The sequence below is a fragment of the Chelonia mydas genome, chromosome 1 (genome assembly GCF_015237465.2).
Source record: "Chelonia mydas isolate rCheMyd1 chromosome 1, rCheMyd1.pri.v2, whole genome shotgun sequence".
NCBI lineage: Eukaryota > Metazoa > Chordata > Testudines > Cheloniidae > Chelonia > Chelonia mydas.
Window position 1 is genome coordinate 28,923,973 of NC_057849.1, and position 22,174 is coordinate 28,946,146.

General features: G+C 40.2%; 2 protein-coding genes and 1 long non-coding RNA gene across 11 annotated transcripts in view; 1 reads left to right on the forward strand and 2 right to left on the reverse strand.

Moving 5' to 3' along the window:
• Window positions 1–697: 697 nt before the first annotated feature.
• Window positions 698–21,691, reverse strand: FAM76B (family with sequence similarity 76 member B). Of its 7 annotated transcripts, none has more exons than XM_043529281.1 (11): window positions 21,595–21,691; window positions 20,489–20,701; window positions 19,069–19,133; window positions 18,586–18,640; window positions 16,684–16,839; window positions 15,276–15,472; window positions 11,862–11,909; window positions 11,566–11,646; window positions 10,778–10,913; window positions 4,224–4,325; window positions 698–3,335 (listed from the first exon to the last, which is right to left on the reverse strand). In XM_043529281.1, exons 1-11 carry the CDS (start codon window positions 21,682–21,684, stop codon window positions 3,246–3,248), a joined length of 1,233 nt encoding a protein of 410 aa, XP_043385216.1. In that variant the 5' UTR covers window positions 21,685–21,691; the 3' UTR covers window positions 698–3,245. The 7 variants fall into 7 exon arrangements, with proteins under 7 accessions (XP_043385216.1, XP_043385209.1, XP_043385203.1 ...); XM_043529274.1 differs by having other exon boundaries at window positions 10,778–10,910; window positions 11,862–11,960; XM_043529268.1 differs by having other exon boundaries at window positions 11,862–11,960.
• Window positions 4,926–10,771, reverse strand: LOC122463023. Its single transcript, XR_006285972.1, has 2 exons — window positions 8,580–10,771; window positions 4,926–8,142 (listed from the first exon to the last, which is right to left on the reverse strand). It is a non-coding gene; the product is annotated as an uncharacterized LOC122463023 (long non-coding RNA).
• Window positions 20,746–22,174, forward strand: part of CEP57 (centrosomal protein 57) — a 28,258-nt gene continuing 26,829 nt past the window's right edge. Inside the window, exon 1 of one of the 3 annotated variants that reach the window (XM_037889755.2) lies at window positions 20,746–21,119. In XM_037889755.2, coding sequence (XP_037745683.1) covers window positions 21,090–21,119 — 30 coding nt within the window. In that variant the 5' untranslated portion in view covers window positions 20,746–21,089. The remainder of the gene's footprint in view (window positions 21,120–22,174) is intronic. The other 2 variants (XM_043529258.1, XM_043529249.1) reach the window with 2 other exon arrangements.

Sequence of the window (22,174 nt, forward strand, 5' to 3'; positions counted from 1 at the left end):
AATAGCCTGCAGTTTAATGAACCCGCTCTATCAAAACTAAGTATGAGGAAATTCTCTCAATTTGGAAGAGAATCTTTCAGTTAAACATGCCCAATTTTATAGCATCTCTAAGTTTTTGTTGAATGCTTAGGAAGTCTCATTAATGGTACGTCTACCCTACAAGCATTACTGTGACAACTGCAGAGCAGAAGCTAGAGCCATTGTAGTGCAGACACTTCAGTAACAAAAGGGGTTTTTCCCATTGCTGCAGCAAATTCACCCCCTTGAGACAGCTAGGTCAAACGAAGAATTCTTCTGTCAACATAGCTACATCGCAGAGGGTGTGCAAACTGCATTGCTCAGGGCTGTGAAAATTAAGTTGGCCTAAGTTTTAGGTCTATACCAGGCCTATTTCTCTTGAGTTACACATGTAGTCGCTCCCCTGAAGCGGCTCCATGCATTATCACTATCACATTATAACAGAGAATAGTAATAATTTAATATATTGAGTCACTAAAGTAGGTAATTATTCAAAAACTATCACTTGTTGCAATTTGAAGAATGCTCCACGTATGTAATATCTATGGCAGCTTAGTTCTTTGAACAGATCCTTCACAATTCCCCTCAAAAGTGGACTGATGTTGAGTTCTGGTTAATGTTTGGCACTACGGATGTTTAAAACAAATTACGACTTTGAGTAATAAAACAGACAACCAAATGTTTTGACAAGCTTTTATTGTGAAATATTGGATTTAGAAAAAGGTACAAAATGTCAATCAGATGTGTCAATACAGGATTTCAATAGTCTATAAATGTGGACAACTGAATAGCTTCACTACAGGATGCATATTTAGACATACTATCTAAAAAGAGACTGCAATATTCACAGACTTAAAATACATAAATAACTTGAGCCAAAGTGGCAATCACCTGTCAATGTTAACTGACAACTAAAAACAGGCTAAAAAGCACATTACAGTACAATCAGTTCCTTATGTCAATGCTCTACAGCTCCAGGATCGCATTTGTCAGGACTGGGATTCGATTGGCTAGTTTACAAACTTTAAAAATTAAAGTTAAAAGTTAGGTTACAGAATAAAGAGATCAAGTATTTAATTATAACTAAATGCTGTGAAGCCCCTAAATGTTTTTAGCACTGGGATCTATAAAATTCAAGTATAATATTGAACTTTTTCTTAAAAAAAAAAAATTTATATTGCAGCTCAAGGAGGTTTGAATAAGAATCACTTAATGGAATAATTCATCAATTTGATGTGCATGGTTCTGAATTGGTTTTTAAAATCCACATGCACCATGGACTGGTGGCCAGTAAACTGGAGAGAAAAGCCCCCAGTATCAAAATATTACTCTGAACTAATGAAAGTCAGAAAAACTCCTAATTATTTTTTTTTTAAAACTCTCTCAATACAACTAACATCCCAATAGGATAGCAGCAGCATTTTCTACCCTAGCTGTATTAATAAGTTTAAAGAACAGTTTTTATAAACTTACAAAGTTGATCTTCATGTACAAAAAAATCAAATACATCTTCACTGTATGAAACAAGCTAGCTTGATTTTTCCAAATTAAAGTTATTCATTAGACTAAGTCGTGTCTAAACTGCTGAAGTTGTTCACAATTCAGTAGCATCTGGGTAGACAGCCAGAGGACTTTAGATTCTAGTCCTCCAAGCAGCAAGGTGTCACAGACAATAAAGTTAGCTGAAGTGCAAGCAGCTCCCGAGTCACCAAATCATTGTCCACATCTGAACTGGAGCTCCCATCTGACAGACTACTATTTCAAGAATTTGCTTTCCTAAACAGTGTACCCCCAGTTATGTGAAGTTGTTTCATCCTACTAAGACACTTGTACTGATGTCCATTAGGAGCAGAGCTAAAACTGAGCTAACTAAATGTAAAAACAGAAGATTCCATTCGAGGGGCTGAACAATAAGTTTTCATTGACACCCACATCCATTCCCTTTATTTATGTACTGACCATTACAATTTTGGCTACTGTTTTCTCGATGTATATCTTTACTAAACTAAGTATGTGTCAATCTAGTTATTTAAAAAGTGACCATAAATTACAACTAAGTACATTTAAAACCAAGACAAACTGAATATGCAAGTTTTAAAAATAAAGTAGTGAGTATTAACTATACTGCTAATTTCAGGATATAACACTGGGAGTACAATGCTTGCTGTGAAATTAAAAAAATTAGTATTGGGCCAACAGGAAAAATACATAAAGCATTATCGTCTAGTGTGGCAAAAACCATATGAATTGTTTATTTAGGAAGTGTTTGGCATAATAAGCACTAACCAGACTCAACAAACCCCACAGATGCAATCTAACAAGGTTAAAGAAGTCAATACACACTATCCATCAATTAGCTAGTTCTTCATGCTGCTTCAAGCACTCCACTAGCAACTTTGATCTTTGTTTGTGATTCCTCTGTACACACATTTATATATACACAACCATTTATTAAACATGATCTTAAAACAAAAACGTTATGTACAAAATACCAACATTCCTATAAATAAACAGTTGGAGAAAGGCACTTGCAAGAAAAAAGTCTACAGTAAGTCTTACAAAAAAACCACACTTTGCCTCTGGTACTGTACAATAGATAATCTTTCAATAAATTCCAATCACAAGAATGTAAAACACTAGTTACTCACTTGTTATCACTAAGAATATAACTGTTACAATTGTATTTACACATATGTATACATCTTTTGAGTTTCATTTAAGAGCACCATGATTTCCAACCTAAATGTCCTATATTTTAATACAAAGCAAAAGAACAGTTGCCAGAACCCAGTGTCCATATTCCTATTCCAAAAGTGTTGCCCTTGCAGATTTATAAACTTGAAACTGAACTTTTGGCCAAAGTTAGCATAGTTTAAGGGATTCAGTTGCTGCTTTGAACTCTGTAGAAAGTACACCTATTTTGTTATTGCATGATGTGTTTTAAAGAGAGCACTGCTGTATTATCCCTCTGCAATTGTTAAATACTATTGCTGGCAAAAAAGTTCCCAATATAAAAAAAATAAAATAAAAAATTTCTTCAAGCCAGTTGAAGTACTTTATCTGAACAGTTTAACTAAAAAGCTGCATATTAGTTATAAAAATGTGTAGGAAACATGCCGACTAATCTTGTGTGCAAAAATATTTTTCCACTACACAGGATTTTAAGGGCTTCACAGAATTACTCAAATTTACATTGAGTAGTAATCCTCATTTAAGTAACCAGTTCCTCATGGAGATGTTAGTATACTTCCACTTTTATCAAACTTTTTACCCTTTGACAACGCGGCAACCTGTTTGAGTAGTTCTCTGTTTTTGGCCTGTAATATAGATAAAAAGAAAGATTTATAGAAACACTCTTCTGTTTAAACATAACAGAAACACTGTTCAAAAGTCCTAATAGTTACTCTTAATTCCAGTACTATATCCATCAGTGACACACTGCAGAAAGATCAACAAACTTCTTGAATAGGAGGGAGCAGTTATTCAACAGTGCCATGCACAACTGTCTTGCTGAAGTTATGAAGCCACCTTTGCGTAAAACTTCTATTCCTGAGAATAAATCAACATAACGGCAGAAGTTTTCAGCATAGCTCAGGTACTTAAGCTCCACATCTTCCACTAGTTTTATAAAGGAAGACAAAGCCAAATCACTCTCACGGATTTGCAAAAATCAATATATCTACTACATTGTAGATAGATATTTTTGTTCATTCTAGAATTTATAAATTGATTCAGGTTTTTCTGCTGCTTAAAACAGTTGTACTTTCAATGTGGGTTACATCATTGCAAGATTAACCTCTTGCACTGCAATAAAATTGTGCAGTTATACTAGGTCATTATACCACACAGAACAGGTATATCAGTGTTCTTAAAGTATGAGGTATGCCCCTTGAGAAGTGGGGCATGAGGAACTACCTGGGGGGAGAGGAGAGGATGCGCCTCAATTGCTCTTAAAAAAATAGCAATCTCGCGGTTATGTTTGAAAAGAAAACTGAAGATAATGCAGGTGTAACTCAGGCAGAGAGAGAGAGAGAGAGAGAGAACCTGAAACAGCTCAGAGAGGGGAACTAATCCATCATTTCAATGACTGGTAACTCATGCAAGGATGACAGTGCACAATGGTTATATTTAAACTATTTCATTTCTCAAAGCAAATATACAAAATATTTTGACACCTATTCTATTAAAACTATTTAAGTATTTACCTGCAGTTGTTCCACTGTTTCCTTGTGAGCTTTTTCCATACTGTTCATTTTTGTCCTTAAATTAGACTCCTGGTACTGAAAGTCTGCCTTCAACTCTGTCAACTAAGAAAAACAATTCCTATAAGGATATTTTGGAATGCTACCTTATATGTATTTTTAATTAACTTAGATCCACGAAATAATTTTTTTTGAGGCATAAAAGAGTCTCTAGGGGACACTGACTACTTTCTTCATTTATTGCTTCTTGTGTTGACAGCTCAGCATGGTTAAAAATATCTTACAGCAAAAGTCAAATATCTCATGTGTGAAAGTCCCATTTGGGAAACTGGATATGGAAGACTAGTCCTTCAAAGTATTTTCAGATGTAAATCAGATTTCACACTGATTTACAATACTTAGCTTTATTTTCAGCCATGAGACTCATCTGCCAGGCTTTAGCTATGACACTGGCACAAAGCAGGGTTTTGGGCAACAAATCTCAAGTACAGTCCAAAATTGATGTGCCAGTAGAAGAGATTTTATAACAAATTGATAAGTTAAACAGTTATAAGTCACAAGAATCAGGGGGTATCCACTCAAGAGTTCTGAAGGAACTGAAATTTGAAACTGCAGAACTACTAACTGTTGTATGGAACCTGTCACTAAAATCAGGCTCTGTCCCAGATGACTGGAAGGTAACTACTATAACACCAATTTTTTTTAAAAAGGGCTCCAGAAGAGATCCTGGCAATTACAGGTCAGTGAGCCTAACTTCAATACCAGGCAAACAGGCAGAAACTATAGTAAAGTTTTTCAGAATGATCATACATAGATGAACAGGATTTGTTGGGGAAGAGTCAATGTGGCATTTATAAAGGGAAATCATGCCTCACCTATCTACTAGAATTCTCTGAGGGAGTCAACAAGCATGTGATCCAACAGGGTAATCCTGTTGATACAGTGTACCTGGACTTTCAGAAAACCTCTGACAAGGTCCCTCACCAAAGCTCTCAAGGAAACTAAGCAGCCATGGGATAAGAGGAAAGGTCCTCTCATGGATCAGTAAGTAAGCAGCCGTGGGATAAGAGGAAAGGTCCTCTCATGGATCAGTAAGTGGTTGAAAGACAGGAAACATGATAGTCAGTTTTCTATCAATGGAAAATGGTCAGTTTTCACAATGGAGAGGTGAACAGCGAGGTCCCCCAAGATCTGCACAGGGACCCATGCTGTTCAATGTATTCATTAATAATCTGGAAAAAAGAGGTAAACAGTTAAGTGGCAAAGTTAGCAGATGATACAAAATTATTCATGCTAGTAAGTCCAAAGAGGACTGCGAGAAGTTAGAGGAATTTCACAAAACTGGTTGACTGAGTTAATACTTAATCCTGCCATGAGCACAGGGGGACTGGACTAGATGACCTCTGGAGGTCTCTTCCATTCCTATGATTTGATGACTGGACAACAAAACAGCAGATAACATTTGACATTGATTCGTGCAAAATAATGCACACTGGAAAAAATAATCCTTACCATACATACAACGATGCGTTCTAAATTAAACGTCACCACCCAAGATAAACCTTGGAGTCACTGGGGATAGCTCTCTGAAAACTTCTGTTCAATGCACAGCAGCAGCCAAAAAGGCTAACGTATGTTAGGAACTATTAGGAAAGGGATAGATAAAATATCATAATGCCACTATATTCGACGTGTGGGGACACCATGGATTTATACTCTGTCCAGTGCTGGTTACCCCAGCTCAAAAAAGGGCATAGTGCAAAGTTCAAAGGAGGACAACAAAGATGACCAAAGATATGGAATGGCTTCTGTACAAGGAGAGACAAAAACGATTAAGACTGTTCAGCTTAGAAAAGAGATGACTAAGTCTATAAAAATCAAGAATGGTTTGGACAAGTGAAAAGACAAGTGTTATTTACTCTTTCACACAATACAAAAGCTAAGGGTCACACAATGAAATTAATAGGCAGCAGCTTTAACACAAACAAGAGGAAGTACTTTTTCCACGCAGTGCACAAGTAACCTGTGGAATGTGTCCTGATGGTCAAAAGTATAACAGGGTTCAAAAAAGAAATGGATAAATTCATGGAGCATAGGTCCATCAATGTTTATTAGCCAAGACAGTCAGAGCACAATCCCAAGCTCAGGACAGCCCTCAACCTCTGACTACTAGAAGCTGGTGTGGAAGATGGGTGAATCACTGCATAATTGCCCTGTTTTGCCCCCCTGAAGCTGTACTACAGGCCATTGTTGGATACAGGATACTGGCCAAGATGGACTATGGTAACAGTTAATTAGCATAAAGCTGTAATTTACATGGCAAATATCTACAGAGACATAATAAAATGATTCTGAAGAATAAGTCTATTATATCTCATTCCTAAATGAAGAGTAAATTCCAAGAGATCTAGAATTGCCACTGCAAACACTACATTGATAGGAGAATTAAATCACAAGTGAAGTTTATATAGGAAAGTTACTTATCTTTTAATTCTCCTCTAAAGACTAGCTTACAGGTTTCTTGCCCCTGAGTCTCAGATACCAACCATGAAACAGGCAGAAATAAATGCTCTAGAGGTGTATTGATCCCCAAAGGCAGTGGGCAGAAGCACAAGCCATGTAAGACCTGCAGTGCCACCCTTGGAGCCTTCTAGTCAAGTTTGATTTATCAGGAAGTGAAGCCTCCCAGAGCCAAATAAGCCAGTCATAACAAAAGGGTTGAAAGAGCAGTAACCTTACAAAGATTCCCCTCCACTCTGAATGGAGCTGGGAAAGTGAAAATCCTGCAAGATGACATCTTCAGGGATGCAGAACTACAAGTAATTCCTACTCTTCTGACATACCAGCTACGTAATATTCTCAGAACAGAATTTTTTCTAAATCTCCTTTTGGAACCCAGATACTTGCAGGCAAGCAGACCTACAGAAATCCATTTCTGATGGAACAGCTCTTGGTACCTTGTCGCTTGCATATAAAAACACCTGCACCCAGTACTGGCTCAGCCCCACACTTTTATCCACCATCTTTGAGTTCCTGGTATCTGTCCTGTGGACTACATTCAGTCAGCTCCGCAGTAGTTAATATGCCGTTGGGCCATGAAGGCCCAGCAGTTTCTGATGTGAAGGATAATTGATATATTCTCTAGCCATGGTTGTCTTCACCACCAAGCTTTTCACTCGGATGGGAGAAACTGCTGGCAGAGTCCTGGGCAATATGTACTTCTCAGCAACATTTGAAGCAAAAGAAGTCGTGTGAGTTGTCTGACACACCTTTGCCAAGTGGTCTAAAATAGGATGCAAGAGCATGGCCACTCAACTGGATGGAGGCTCTTGTTCCACGTATGTACTAATTGTTGCCCTTCTAAATTCCTGGACTGGTGCTAATCCAGATCCCACCAACTTTATGCATTAGAGAAAGTCAAATCCTTATAGAGCATGTCTTGTTACTCCTTCAGTTAATCTGTTCTGCATCCAGGAGGCAGACATTGTATCCCTGACCACCATCATGCTTCTATTAAGACAGCAAAGTAGTGAGCCAAAGGGGCCTTTTGAGATGGTTAATGCTCCAAAGTGCATCAACAATGGCTGTGCCCAGACTCTCAGCACAGGAGCTGTGGGGTTTGTGTACTGCTATTAAAGGCCAGTACTTTGTTGAAGGAGCCAATCCTGGGGTACAGGTATCCAACTCAGGCTTATCTTGATGAAGGATCAGAGGCAAGCATTAGTGATGGCACTACACTGTATGAAATCACCAGGAGAGACACAGCTAGGTTGCTGAACACACCATGGAGGTTCCCCAAAGCAGTCTTCCCTGTCCTGAACCAATGTGAAGAGAAGATGCTGCGGTCTTATGATGTGAAGGTGCCCCAAGTCTTTAGAAGTGATGAGTTGGAGGGCAGGTGGCTCTCTTCTGGTGTCTCCTGCTAATTATTTGTTTGAAAAAAAATTCAAAGTCTGATGTGACAAAAGTCAGTACCATAGACATTGAGCACTGAGACCTTGATTTGTGGTAGAGTCCTTGGATTTGGATGGGATGAAACAGAATTTTTTTTCCCCAGGGGAACTAGTTTGCTGGGCTTAGAGGGAAACAAGGCATGGCACTGCAGGCATAGAGTCCAGGTGGTCAGAGGCTGATTAAGGCTTGTATTTTTATATTTTTTCCTTCAGAGCTAACCAGGCTGACCACATGCTGGACTTATGGGAGTCTCTGGAGAGTGCATTAAGGAGGGCTTAAAGAAATTTCTCACAGTGCTTGGGTGCACAAGGCAAACATCTGAAGGCCCTCCACATATTGTCCCACTAGTTTGAATTATTAACTCCCAGGCTGAGGATTCTGTGAATATGATCATTTATAACAGACCTTTCAGCCATACAGGTACTGTATGGAGGTATGACTGGTCTTCTTCCCACCCAGGTGCTGAGGAAATGGATGTTATTCTGAAAGAAATTAATACCTAAAAAGCTTTGAAGTTCAGAGAACTAGGAGATGCCAAGAAAAAGGTTCCAACAGTAATACTAAGGCGCTGAAGCACAAGTTGCCAAAACAAAAACTCAGACCAAACAGAAGTTTCTCTATGATCCCCAGAGGCTAGCAACCCTATCAATGCTCCTAGGGAATCAGAGGCCACAGGGTAAGAAAAAATTCGAAGACAAAAATATATTCATAACAGTTAGGTACTGAGAAAAGGAGTACTTGTGGCACCTTAGAGACTAACAAATTTGAGCATAAGACTTTCGTATAGCTCACGAAAGGTTACGCTCAAATAAATTTGTTAGTCTCTAAGGTGCCACAAGTACTCCTTTTCTTTTTGCGAATACAGACTAACACGGCTGCTACTCTGAAACCAGTTAGGTACTGAGTGTTTAAGAGCTGAAGAGGTGCAGGGCTATCAAGGTTGAAAAGAAACTGAAAGGTTCTGAAAGTAATCGTTAAGGCATGGGATATCATACCACCACTAGCTGAGGACTGCTTGTGCTACTACTTGCTACTTCTCACCTAAACCTTGGAGAGTTCCAGCTATTTTGCATTAAGGAGCAGAGACCCAGGAGTGAGAATCCTGCACAGAGTAAAGTGAATTTACATTTTCAAAAGTAGAATATATTCTGTAATACATCCTCTGCTCCCTAAACTTAAAAGTAATGAATAGCCATATTTAAAATGGCTCAGCTAACAATTCTGAAACAAGGATTTTGCAATTACAACATTAAGTGACAAATAAAATGTAGCATGAGACTAATCACTGTCTCTAACGCAAGTATCGTCCTCTGCCTTGTCAATCATTCAAATTGCGAGCTGCATTTTGTCTGTTCTAATCTACACCAAACTGGACCTCCTAGCTAACATGATTAGCAAAACATCAGCTCTATCAAATATCCTCTTGGTGAGTTATGGAGAAAATTGGACAAATGAAGAACTGTATTAAAGCAACTCAGTGTATATATACACACACTGTAAATGTTTAGCTACAATATCTACTCACTGGTAGTCTTAGTTACCTGATTATAGTGCTTATGTAAAAGGACTAATTGCACCAACAATCACTATTCTAGAATTAAAGATAAGTGTTCTGAAAAATGCTTGGAACTCAAATCACCACCAAGTTACGAGGACATGAAGTGAGAACAAAGGGGGACATATGAACATTCATGTTAATAAATGGGACCAGCTAGATTAAGTACTGCATTTGCTTTCAGCCAGTTATTTAATTCAAACTGTACTGCAGGGAGAAACTATGTGCAAAGACCAATGACCCCAGAATATAAAAACAAAGTTCTTAGCTCAAGCAACAAAATTCAGTTTAGTGTTTTGCTTGTAAAAAGGGCACAAATGCGTATTACTGTGTGCCCACTTTAGACTAACAATAGGAATACAACCTTCCACACACTGCTCTTTTTGTGTTTCACCTAGATCAAATTTAAAGAGAGTCAAAAATTAGTTTTAGTTTCAGACTGATTTAAGGCCTCCCACTGACTTCAATGGGACTACCAGAAAAGGTAATGGTAGCTTTTGTATTATGAATTGGACTGCCCAATTCATTTCAATTGAGCCACTGAACAGCTAGAGATAAGGACTTTCTAAGCATTCTAAAGTGGTCCAGATTAATTAGTTTAGCCTCAAAGATTCAATATACCAATACAAGAACCTAACATTGCAGTCCCAACAGCACCCATTTACACCAAAGGACACAACCTTAAACTGGTCAACAAGTCAGTTGCTTAAGAGATGAGCTTCTAATAAAAGTTTGGCAAGATTAAAATATTTGGGGCTGTTTTTAAGACAGTAGGCTGCCTGAAAGGTGAGTCTCTTGTATACATTTCACACTAGTCATTACGTTCAGGGAGAGTTGCCTTACAGCTAAAATACATCCAAGCTGTGTAAGTCTGCTACTTAACTTTTTAAAAGGACAATTTGGTAACGCTGTAATGTCTAGTCACAAAACAAATTTTTGGTATTAATTTTGTTTTAACATTCAAACACAATTTAAGTTGACAGCTCCTTGAGTCTACAAGATACAAGAAAAAATTAATAAGGTCTTATTAAGCAGCTGTAGCCTTTACCTTTTTATCTTTTTCTAAGATAGTCTGATCTCTTTGCTGCAAAAGACGTTTGAGTGACATCACTTCTTCTTTCAACTGACTTATGAGGACAAAGTTGTCAGTTCCCCCACTGTCTGCTGACTGATTTATAGAGCTACTAAAATTTAAAAAAAACCCTGTTACTTGTAACATCAACAGAATAACACATTTTTCAAAGTTCAAATTGCTTAAATTAACAATTCCACAAACATCCTTAAGGACTAATGCAAAAAAAGTATGTACCTGACAGAAATGGATGCAACTGGCAAATTACCTTACTAATGGCACACATTACATACACCTGCAGAAATATAATTGAGTATTAGCTTTGAGGGGGTCAAATTCTTCTTAAGTGAAGCAGCCTCTTTGTACATTTATTCCAACTGTTGATCAGAGACAGAATAAATTGTTCAGTCTCACACATTTAGGTCCAAAGACATTTTCTAGATACTACATCAGTTTAAAGCACCAGATTCAAAATCTGTGTCCTTCTGAAAAATCACTGATGTCAGAATATTCTTTGTTTGATAGCTATGGCCTTATGTTCTACTTTTGCTTCCCTTTTCCCAAAGCAGCTAAAAAAAAGGGACAGTGCCAGCTTTCTACTGATAAACATTCAACTGACTAACAGCACTCTGCCATAAAACCCTAAAAGTTACTAGGATGAAAGTAATTTTTCGCCTTTCTAATCTGCCAAACAAAAACAGCAACTGGCAGCAAACTGATGGTCTACTTAGTTCAACTATCTCAGCTGTAGAATATAACTTTACCTATCTCCATTGGATGGCTTGGATTCCAGTTTGGGTTTTTTCTTTGGAGTTTCATTCTGAATAGCTGCAGAGGATTTATGGCTGAAATCAAACAACAAATATGATAAATCAAAAGCAGTAGAATGGTCTCATACTGCAGAACTGACCAACCTACTACTATTTACATATGAAATGACTCATACACAGAGATTAGTCTTGAACAATCAGAGACGCAAGTATGAAAAAAAAATTACCTTTCAAATAAAGAATACAAGATTCATTTGCTAAAAAAATTCAGAAATGGGCAATGTAATTACCTCTGTTTCCACAGTCCCTGATCTTGTTCTGGACTTAGATTGCTGATTCTGAAATATATGTAATTAATACAGGTCAAACTCCATAACCGCTGTCTGAAACTGAAAAAGCATCCATATTTAAGTTTTGTGAAGCAGAGCAGCTCAGTTTATAAATTTGTAATTGGATGGCTAATTAGCAAGGCACCTAGTAAGCACATGTGGGATTACTCCTCATCAAGGCCAGGCTCATTTGAAAACAGCCTTTAAACTACAGCATGCTATCATAAAGGCACAAGGGGAAGAGTTAGGGTTGACAATTCAGCCTTGGTTTTAGTATTTCCCTACTTCTGCAAACATTATTTTAATACTTGGCAATTTTGAACAGAACTTGTTTTTTCAAGTATAAGTTGTACCTTAATTCATTTCCAAGGTAAGCTGACCGGAGAGCACAAGTGAAATGGTTATGCTCAACATATGTGCAACTTAGACTGCACTGGATGAAACTGAACTCCTGCAGAGCCCAATTTAATTCATTACACACTTTAAACCTCTATGTGCACTGATCTACCAACAATACTAATAAAATTGGATAGGGCAAGTTGGTGGGAAAACACAGAGGCGGTTTACACAGGAAGGTACCTGTCAATTGAAGTTATCAACTCTGTTTAAGTTTGGAATTGTGCATTTTAATAAATACAAGCAAATACATGCATACACTCTGAAGCTCTTTTCTTTATGACACCAGGAAGTTATTAGACATTTATCATGCTCTCATGAAATAAGATTTGAGCAGTTATATCTTGGGTAAGTCAAAATGGATTTTCACCAGACACTATAAAGGTACCTATCCTTCCTACTATTAACCTGCTTGCCAAAAGTCAGTTTCTTTTATAATGGGAAAATTGCAATTTATTCCCCCCTCCCTGGTCTTCATTTTCAAGAGCAGTTGAACCAATTTTCCCCTCAAGCTTTTTTTTTTTTATTAAACGTAATTTTTGGTTAGATCAGACCTGCAAAAGTTTCAGCTTAAAGATAGCAAGAATGTCTTGAGCAACTGAAAAATGAAGTTTATAATAAAAACGTTTAGGGTGGCCTTAGGAATCTATGCACTTCAGCTATAAATTTTTCATTGTTCAATCTAGGAAATACAAAATGTTATAAAGAGGGTCTAAAGTAAAACTATTTCCAGCCTACAGATAACATCTGTATGATTCTTACACCAGTGTCCTTTTAACAGAATGGTAAAACAAACACTAAATCCTTGAAAGCAGCTGCCTACAAAGACTAATAAGTGTTTACAAGTGTACAAAACTAGAGATACATGACAAAAGAAATTGGTACACTGTTTAAGCCACAGCAAGACAGCTGCAAACACTCTGAAGCATGATTAGAGTGGCAAGTTTAAAAGAAAGAATTAAAATGACAATAGCATTGCCCTGCTACTGACATGACAGCCACTCAATTGTAAGGTCTGAGACTTTTTCTGCAGCCACATTAGGGGAGCAGTTGCCATGAGCTAAAAAGCAGAAAAAAGTCACATCCTCACATTCCATCTAAATTACATTAAAACAATGAACTATCTGTTAAGATGGAGATCTTGTCCTAATAGTACCCACCACCACCAGATAAAAAAAAACAGATCTTAAGATGTTTAAAGAAAACTTTGCTTGATAGCATTCTGTCTGGCAAGGAATCACTTAACAGTTGTGACTATGACATCTATATTTATTTTTTGTTTTGCCCTTATGGTCTCTACTTCTCTATTGTTTAGCTGTATGGTTTCTGTCTGTTTCTTTGATTGTTTCTGTATGTTACATGACTAATTTTGCAAGATTTAAATCAACTAAGGTGGTGTGGTATGATTGGTTGAAAAATTGTTTTGCAATACATTAGGACTGGTAAAAGACTTATTTTGTAGTATTTTAGTTTAAAATGACTGGTTAAGGTATAGCTAGGGCCCTACCAAATTCATGGCCCATTTTGGTCAATTTTACAGTCATAGGATTTTTAAAATCGTAAATTTCATGATTTCAGATATTTAAATCTGAAATTTCACAGTTTTGTAATTGTAGGGGTCATGACGCAAAAAGGAGTTGTTTTTTTGGGGGGGGGGCGGATCGCAAGCTTATTGTAGGGGGGATGTTGTACCACTACCCATATGTCTGTGCTGCTGGTGGTGTCGGTGCTGCCTTCAGAGCTGGCTGGCTGGAGAGCGACGGCTGCTGGCCAGGAGCCCAGCTCTGAAGGCAGAACAACCCACAGCAGCAACACAGAATAAGGATGGCATGGTATGGTATTGCCACCCTTACTTCTGTGCTGCTGCCTTCAGAGCAGCCACCACTATCTGGCCGCCCAGCTCCAAAGGCAGCGCAGAAGTAAGGGTGGCAATACTGCAATCCTCCCACCCCCAGCAACCACCTTTTGGGTCAGGATCCCGTTTGAGAAACACGGGTCTCCCCCATTAAATCTGTATAGTATAGGATAAAAGCACACAAGAGACCAGATTAAGGTCCGTGATGCGTTTTTCATGGCTGTGAATTTGGTAGGACCCTAGATATAGTTAAGCAGGACTCAAGTTTAAACTATATAAAGGGGTCCAAAAGGAAGTTCTTTGGAACCTAACTCCAGGACACAGCCCAAGAGCACAACTGCCAGACCTCAACACCCTGCCAACCATACTGTGCAGAAGTTGGAGGAGTCCCAGATGACCTGATCCTGACTGGCCACCAGGAAAAGTTCATCTGCCTTATTGGGAGTGGTGAGCACTGTATGGTGTGTGTGTTCGTTCTGCTTTGGTAACTGTTAATAAAGAAATTAAGATTATCACTGTGCAAGGCTCTTTCACTAGTAAAAGGCTCCGCAAACCTGCAGAAGATTACTCCCTGAGCCCTATGAACTGGGTATGGGTGGCCCTGAACCCTAAGAACTGAGTAAGGGTAGGTGCCTTTTGCCCTAGAAAGGGTGGGGGTGTCTAAATTAACCAAGTTACGACTTGAGCCCACAGAAGGGTAAGGGTGAGGTGCCTTAGGGTAACACCATGAATGTCAGTCAGCATTGGATATTCTGGCAAGAATTATATTTACTATAATAATTGGAGAAAATCAAAGGTGAACTGCTTCTAGCCTGAAGATGGTGCCATGACATCATTCATCTACTCCTCAGATAAGTAACCCCATTAGCATTTCTAGACTTATGGGCAGTTTCAACATCAGCTGGTAATTAGACTGCCAAAAGGTTTTTCTTTCTACTAAGTTAATTCTAGTCCATTCCATTTATAGCAATACTGAGACTCTGCTGGAATTGTGGAATAAATTCACAAAATGTTATTCCTATTTTCAATTCAGTAATGTAAACAGCTACTTTCATTTCGCTACTAACCCTGTCTCATAGAAGTTACAAGATTTTTCAAGTTCCATAAAGTTTCAGAGTACTTACTTGTGATGGCTGCTGCTGTGACGATGATGGTGGTGGTGGTGGTGATGGTGTTTCGAATGATGCTGGTCTTTCTCAGCAAGAGACGAGGATGACGAATTAGAATGTGAAGACCCTAGGCTCTTCCTCTGTTCCTTTGTCTTCTGCAGTACTCTCTTGTAGGACAGTGTGCAAAGCCAACACAACAGCTTCCCATCAACCTTTTAGGAAAAAATTCACAAAAAAAGTGGGCAACTGTACTTAGTACTAGGAGAAAGATATCTCTGGAGGAAAAAAAATCTTACTTTATCTATTATCCCTGTGCAAGTCAGTCTTAATTGGTTTGATTAGAATTCTTTTGGCTAGATTACCACTACTGGGACTCCAGAACATGGATTTTATTCTTTAATAGACACAAAAAAGATAGAAATACACAGTAACAGTCCATTTTTGTGCCGCAATATTTTTTTTTTTTTTTACACTATACACTGTGGGATGTGGCAATGAAGGCCAGTAGTTACCTTCTACAATAAATGACATCAAATGAAGTCAACTCAATATAGTGCATCATTTTTTCTAGTTAAGTTACACTTCTGAAAAGTGAATCCTCTCCTCTTCAGCATTTTAGTTGCCCTGTAAAAATGGCTATAACATGTGTTGGACATATATCAAATATTCCTCCCCCAATGCCAACCCCTCTCTCCACTAAAAAAAGAGGAAAATCCCTACTCCTAAGTAAATTTTTACTTTCGGCATCATGCAGCCACTCAAGTCTTCTTTACTCAGGGCAGCATCAGCCAGCCTAAACCAGCTGCAATACAAACCAAGTAAATTATTTTGTAGTAGTTAAGGAGAAAAGAAGTCTCTTGTTGACAGCACTGTTCTGGAGTTCAATTAAAAAACGTGATCACCCATAATGTCATTTCACCATTGCTTTCTGGACAAATGGTTTTGGCAATTGCCCCTCTAAGAAATTAAAATACACAGCTCTGTGGAGAGCAGTCTCTTTCCTCTCTTCAGCTATATTCTATGGTTAAAAGGAACTCTTTCAAACTGAAGGATCGGACAAGGTGGAAGTGACAGATCCAAGCTAAGGAAATTTGTAGCGTTGAAGGTTAGGGTGAAAAAAAAAAAAAAAAAAAACCAAAAAACCAGACTACTCAACTGCCATGGTCAGATTATTTTTGGCTTGTAAAAAAAGAATGAATTTTATTCCAGAATAAGTCAATAGAGAAGCATCAAATCTCCATGACTCAGAAGTTTAATACAAAATGCTGTGTCAGATCTTTGTTAGAAAACCTAATGAAATTCTCTTTATACCACATTGCTATTCGGGAAATTAACTCCTGCTATTTTTGAAGAGGGAAATATTTCAAATGGTATCTTTCGTTTTCAGACCCAGCCTTTACAGTACCACCACAACAAAGCATACCTTCCTTCTTCCCTCCTCTTTGCGATCAAAAGCACATTGCTGCTTGCACTGTTCACATGTCTGAGGTGGTCCATATTTCTTTTCTGAATTTGTGCAACGCTGGCATTTTGTGCCAATAAATGCTGCAATAATATTACAGTACTGACAAGGCTTGGGCTGAAAAACAATGGAGAACTAGAAATTAGTACATTTTAAAATGCTTAACAAATTAGCATTACAATTATTAAAAATAATCATGCTTCTAAACTAGTCTTTAGAACTTGAAGTTAAGAACAGTAGGAAAATTTGATATTTAAATCAATGATGGCCCTAGTTTTTTTGATTTGTTTTAAAGTGATGCTAGCTCAACCGAGACAAAAATAAACAGTGTTTTGCACACAAACTTGCGTACATGCTCTGTGAAAGAAGTGCATAAGTTTTTTTGGATGTTGCCTTCTCCAATTTACGAGGTCAAACATTTTTTCTGTCATTGAGAAATCTACCTAAATCTAAAAAAGAGTAATTAGATCATTTGCACTTCTCTGAAGGTTTCTGACAACAATGAAGACCCTTCAAATAGCCAAGGGACTTGAGCACTGCAGAACTTCGGAGCACTGCAGGCACAGGCTTCAGATATAATGCCTGCTCCTACAACCCTATGGGGAGTAAAACAAACCTTCAGCTAACTAAAGGTCAGTTAACGGAGTTTAACCTTTACTATAAAATGAAGCCAATAAAGACACAATTAGAAACTAAAATTAATCAGTTTCTAAAAAATTCCCTTCTAGTTCATATATGACCTTATTTTGCTTTGAGGCGGTTTCCTTTTTTGATAAAATATTGCCCAAGTGTTGGTGCATCTATATGATGCTTGGTGAGATGTATTACAATCCTTTAGAACTTCCAAAAGAGATCCTACTTTATCCAGTTTAAGTTTACAAAGAGCTGGGTAAATTACATGCTGGTAATTTTTAAACTGAACTAGTCCTATAAATTGAATCTCGCGTAAAAATGTGTTAATCTAAGGGCACAGTTTACAAGATTTAAGTGCTTCTGTTCACATGAGAAATTGCTATGCATTACCAACAATGCCTTCTCTAAAAGCATACAGTGCAATTTAACGTAAATACTGTTTATTAATATGGATTCAAATATTACACACAAATCTTTTCTAACACACCACTAAGTTAGAACTAAAGATGAGGAAATATAAACCATTCCTACAGTAATATTAACCAGCCCACATTACACAAGTAGAATTTGATGGCATACTTGACAGCACAGTGGAGTCAACATTCCTTCAGGAACCTTCATTTTTGTATTATGTTAGTAATGGAACCTTCATAGTGCATAACCAGATTTTCACCTTGAGTAGCTCATTAAAAAAATAGCAAGGGGACACTAAGTCTCTCGGATAGCTAGCAGCATATCTTGTCAAGTGAGCATTTATGAAAACATGCAGGGATTTACCACGTACATATAAAATGCACACAGACTTTAATTTCTACCACATGTGCAGGATGAACTCCTTTCCATGATTCATAACTATCAAACTTGGTTGTGAATTACCCTGAATTAATAGTTTCAAACTGAACCATTTTTTAAAATTTTTATAACTGGGAAAAAACCTCCAATAGCTGAGGGTTTTTTCCTTAAGCTTTTCAGAGGATTTTTCTTAGGTCAGAGAGTAAGAACAGAAACTTTCATTCCAAAAGATTAATTTTTCAGAAAGTGTGTGTGTGTGTGTGTGTGTGTGTGTGTAAAATAGTGTCTATAACTGAAAATATTTTACAAACTGAACTAGTAATAATCTAAATAAGTTTATAATACCAAAATACATGCAACTCTTTGCAACATCTTTTGCATTTCAAGACCAACTGAAACAAAAATGTATGTATATTTGACAATGAACTGCAAACTCACCGTTCCAAACTGCTTCACGTTTTGGGCACATTTCTTGCATATTGTGTTAGTTTTGCTAAAGAGAAGATTTTGCAAAGTTGAATTTAACAAGCACAAACTTTCAAATTCTTTCCCATATGCAATTACAATATGCATGCAAATATAAGCTACACCCAATGTCTAGTTAAAGCAAACCAGGTATGGAGGGAGTCTGCCTTCTTTTATGTTTATATAGTACATTTGGGACACTACAGAAAGCAAGTTATTGTGGCTGTTTAATGCCAACTCACAGAATTCACTTCCAAAAGCCTAATATTTTCATTAATAATTATATGCATTATTGCAACACATGATTTAAGACACAGCTTTTCTCTGAAGGTATTATTGATAATCCACAGCAATGTTTGTGAATTTGGGATTTTAGCCACACACATGAAGGAAGTGTTTTGTGTCAATTGAATACTCCTTCCTGAAGGCTGAAATAGTTTCAGAACACATACATACCTCTCTTGTTGGAATTCGGATCGGCAATAAGTACATTTTACAATGGGATGTGCAATTCGACATTCCTGAAAGAAAAAAGTCAGTAACTATTTATCAAAGCGAACAAACATGACATTACAAGTTAGTCTCATCTGACTTCTTAAGATACCTTTTATATATTGTTATTGTATACATCCATTGATGTTTGAGTGGTTAAAAAAAACTACACACAGAATAGTTTTTCCTACAACTTGCTTTCCGCCATTTAGTTTTGTAGCAACTGTCTGATGTAACAGATTCAATAAAGAACATATCCCCCTTTTTTCCACAGGAAGCAGAATGCAGAAAGCGTGAGGGGGCTATGAAGTTTATCATAAAATAGAAAATGATTTCTGAAGTATTTTACAAGGAGGGATGTTTAAAACCCACCGTTATCATTTTCTTCCAGGTACAGCTAAACAGGGGATTAGCGTGACTAATGCTCAACAATGGTGTGAGGGCGAACGTAAGTGCTAGTATATAACCATAGCCCAGAAGTGCCCCTATGCCCTGGCCAGCCCCAAATGGCACTGCATCCTGGCTCACTCAGGCTGTAGCTCTAGGCAAGACCCGTGAGCAGAGCCAGACGCTGGGGGTGCAGCTGGTTTTGTAAACTGGTTGCGAGAGCTCGAGTCGGCTCATCCCTTCACCAGGGCAAAAAGGCCCCTTTGGGCATCACCCGAAGCTGGGGAACTTCCTGTCCTGAACAAGGTGCAGCCTCAGCATTACAGACGGGGCAGGCAGGGAGCGGATGTGGTAGAGCCAGAAACCCTGTGCCCAGTAACAGCCCCCCCTCAGCCCTTCTTCTTCCCCCGCTCAGGCCCCCCCTTCGCCTCCAACTTCTCCCCCCGTCCCCAGTCACCCCTCCTGCCCCCCACCCTCAACCTCTCCTCAGGTCCCCCCCCTGTTCCCCCACAGCTCCCTCCCCCACGTCTGCCTCTCAGCTGCCCCCGCAGCCCTCTCCCGAACCACCCCTCACGCCTACCTGTCCCGCCTCAGCCCCCAGGCGCACCCCCTCTCCCTCCCCGCAGCCCCGCGCGGGTCCCCGCCCCTGGCGGACCTTGCAGAGCTGCTGGCCCTGGGAGAGCTCCTCGAAGGGGTAGCGCTGGTTGCACTTGGTGCAGGCGTACAGAGCCGGGGCCGCCGCCGCAGCCATCCGCGCCGCCGCCGACAGGGAGGGCGCGAGCTGCGGGGAGGGAGCCGGGCGAGGCCAACGGCTCAAGCGCGCCAGTAACCCTCCGCCCGTGGCCTCCAGCCGTGCCCGCTGCGCCGCTAGGCCCCGCGCAGAGCCTGGGCCGCCAAGCCGCTTCCTTGTGTCGGCATCGGCGTCGCCCCGCTGCCGGCCCCGCCCACGCGCCCCCCCCCAGCCAATCGACGCCGCGCGCCAAGCCAACCTTCAAACCTCGTAACCCAATGGCAAACCCCGCCGCTCCTGCTGTAGCCAATCAAAGCTCGGATTCAAGTCCTGCGGTTGCCGTTGATTGGATCTCTTTCTCCCTCCCTCAGTAGCTGCTCCGATTGGCCTGCTCAAGGCCTGTTCTGATTTCTCATTGGCTAAGAGGACACGCGAGCATCCTGACAAAGACCATCCTCTTCCGCCGCCCGCGATATGTGCCTGAGCAAGAATACCTTATATCAACAACAAACCCTGACGTCCCTACTCCTCCTCGATTCGGTTGGTCGGATCAAACGATTGAGAACGAGGCTACGCCCCTTCCGTCAAACCTTCGCCTTCTATTGGGCAAACTGTTTTATTTATCATCTGATTGGACAGCTGACATGTCAATCAGACGTCGGGTTGTGACGCACCACGTTGTATTTCATAGGGGGTGGGACCTATGCTGGGCAACCCCACTCTTTCCTCCTCATTGGTCAGTTGCTATGTCGGTCAAGCAGCGCCTTGGTGGCGTAGAGGCGCCTCCGGTCCTGGAGTGGGGAAGGCGGCTGTATGGGCGTCGCGGCCTTAAAGGGGCCCGCACCGCCTGTGGCCGCCCCGTGGGGACATGGCGGCGGCTGGTGACCCCCAGCACATGGTGAGACATGGCGGCGGGGTGGGGGCGCTTCTCTGTGCACCGGTATGAGCCGGGGGCGAAGAGCTCTGAGGGCTCGCCGGGGGGCCAAGCTCCTGTCAGCCTCGCCGCGGGGAGAGGGGCGCAGGATTCCCCCCAGCACGGGCCTGGCTGGGGAAGCCTCCCCCGGATCACCTGAGAGTCCCCTCCCAGCACGGATCCCGGTGGGAATCCCGCCCCCAGCAGGGATTCTGGGAGGACTCCCCCCCGCCCCCCCCAGCAAAGACGCCCTCTGGATCACCTCACCCCGCCCCGCCCCCTCCTGAGCAAAAACACCCAAATTGCCTCCTGCTCTGTTCTTAAGCCCAGACCTGGCTGGGAACGACTGCTAGAGTCAATCCCCTCCTCCAGCACAGTTCCTGGATCCCCAGGATCGCACCCCTTCCCACTCAGGGCAGATCTTGGTGGGAATTCTCCCCACCCCCTCCTGAGCACTGACCTGGGTTGGTTGGAGGGTGGAAGAAGGTGCCCCCGAGCACCTCCATGCCTCCTGTAATGCAAATAAATAATATTCATAGCTTTTGTACATCTCTAGGTCTTCAGCTGTTTCTTACCCGCCCCTCAGCAGCTTGGAGCTGGCTAAAGAATTCCGGGAGGGTAACATCATGGTGATGCTGCATGGAAACTAATAAGCTAATAGAAAAGGAGTACTTGTGGCACCTTAGAGACTAACCAATTTATTTGAGCATAAGCTTTTGTGAGCTACAGCTCACTTCATCAGATGCATACTGTGGAAAGTGTAGAAGATCTTTTTATACGCCCAAAGCATGAAAAAATACCTCCCCCCACTCCACTCTCCTGCTGGTAATAGCTTATCTAAAGTGATCACTCTCCTTACAATGTGTATGATAATCAAGTTGGGTCATTTCCAGCACAAATCCAGGTCGCCCCCCCCCCCCCCCCCAACCCAGTGGCTAAGTCATTATGCAAGGTAACCTATTTCCCCTTGTTTTTTCCTACCCCCTTGCCCTCCTTCCTCAGACGTTCTTGTTAAACCCTGGATTTGTGCTGGAAATGGG

Coding starts and splice junctions, on each gene's coding strand:
- FAM76B (XM_043529268.1), bottom strand. CDS start 21,684: ATGTACAAAAGCTATGAATATTATTTATTTGCATTACAGGAGGCATGG. Junction 16,840..18,585: donor ACGTGAAGCAGTTTGGAACG/GTGAGTTTGCAG, acceptor ATTGTTTTTCAG/CCCAAGCCTTGTCAGTACTG. Junction 11,647..11,861: donor CAGGGACTGTGGAAACAGAG/GTAATTACATTG, acceptor GTTTGATTTCAG/CCATAAATCCTCTGCAGCTA.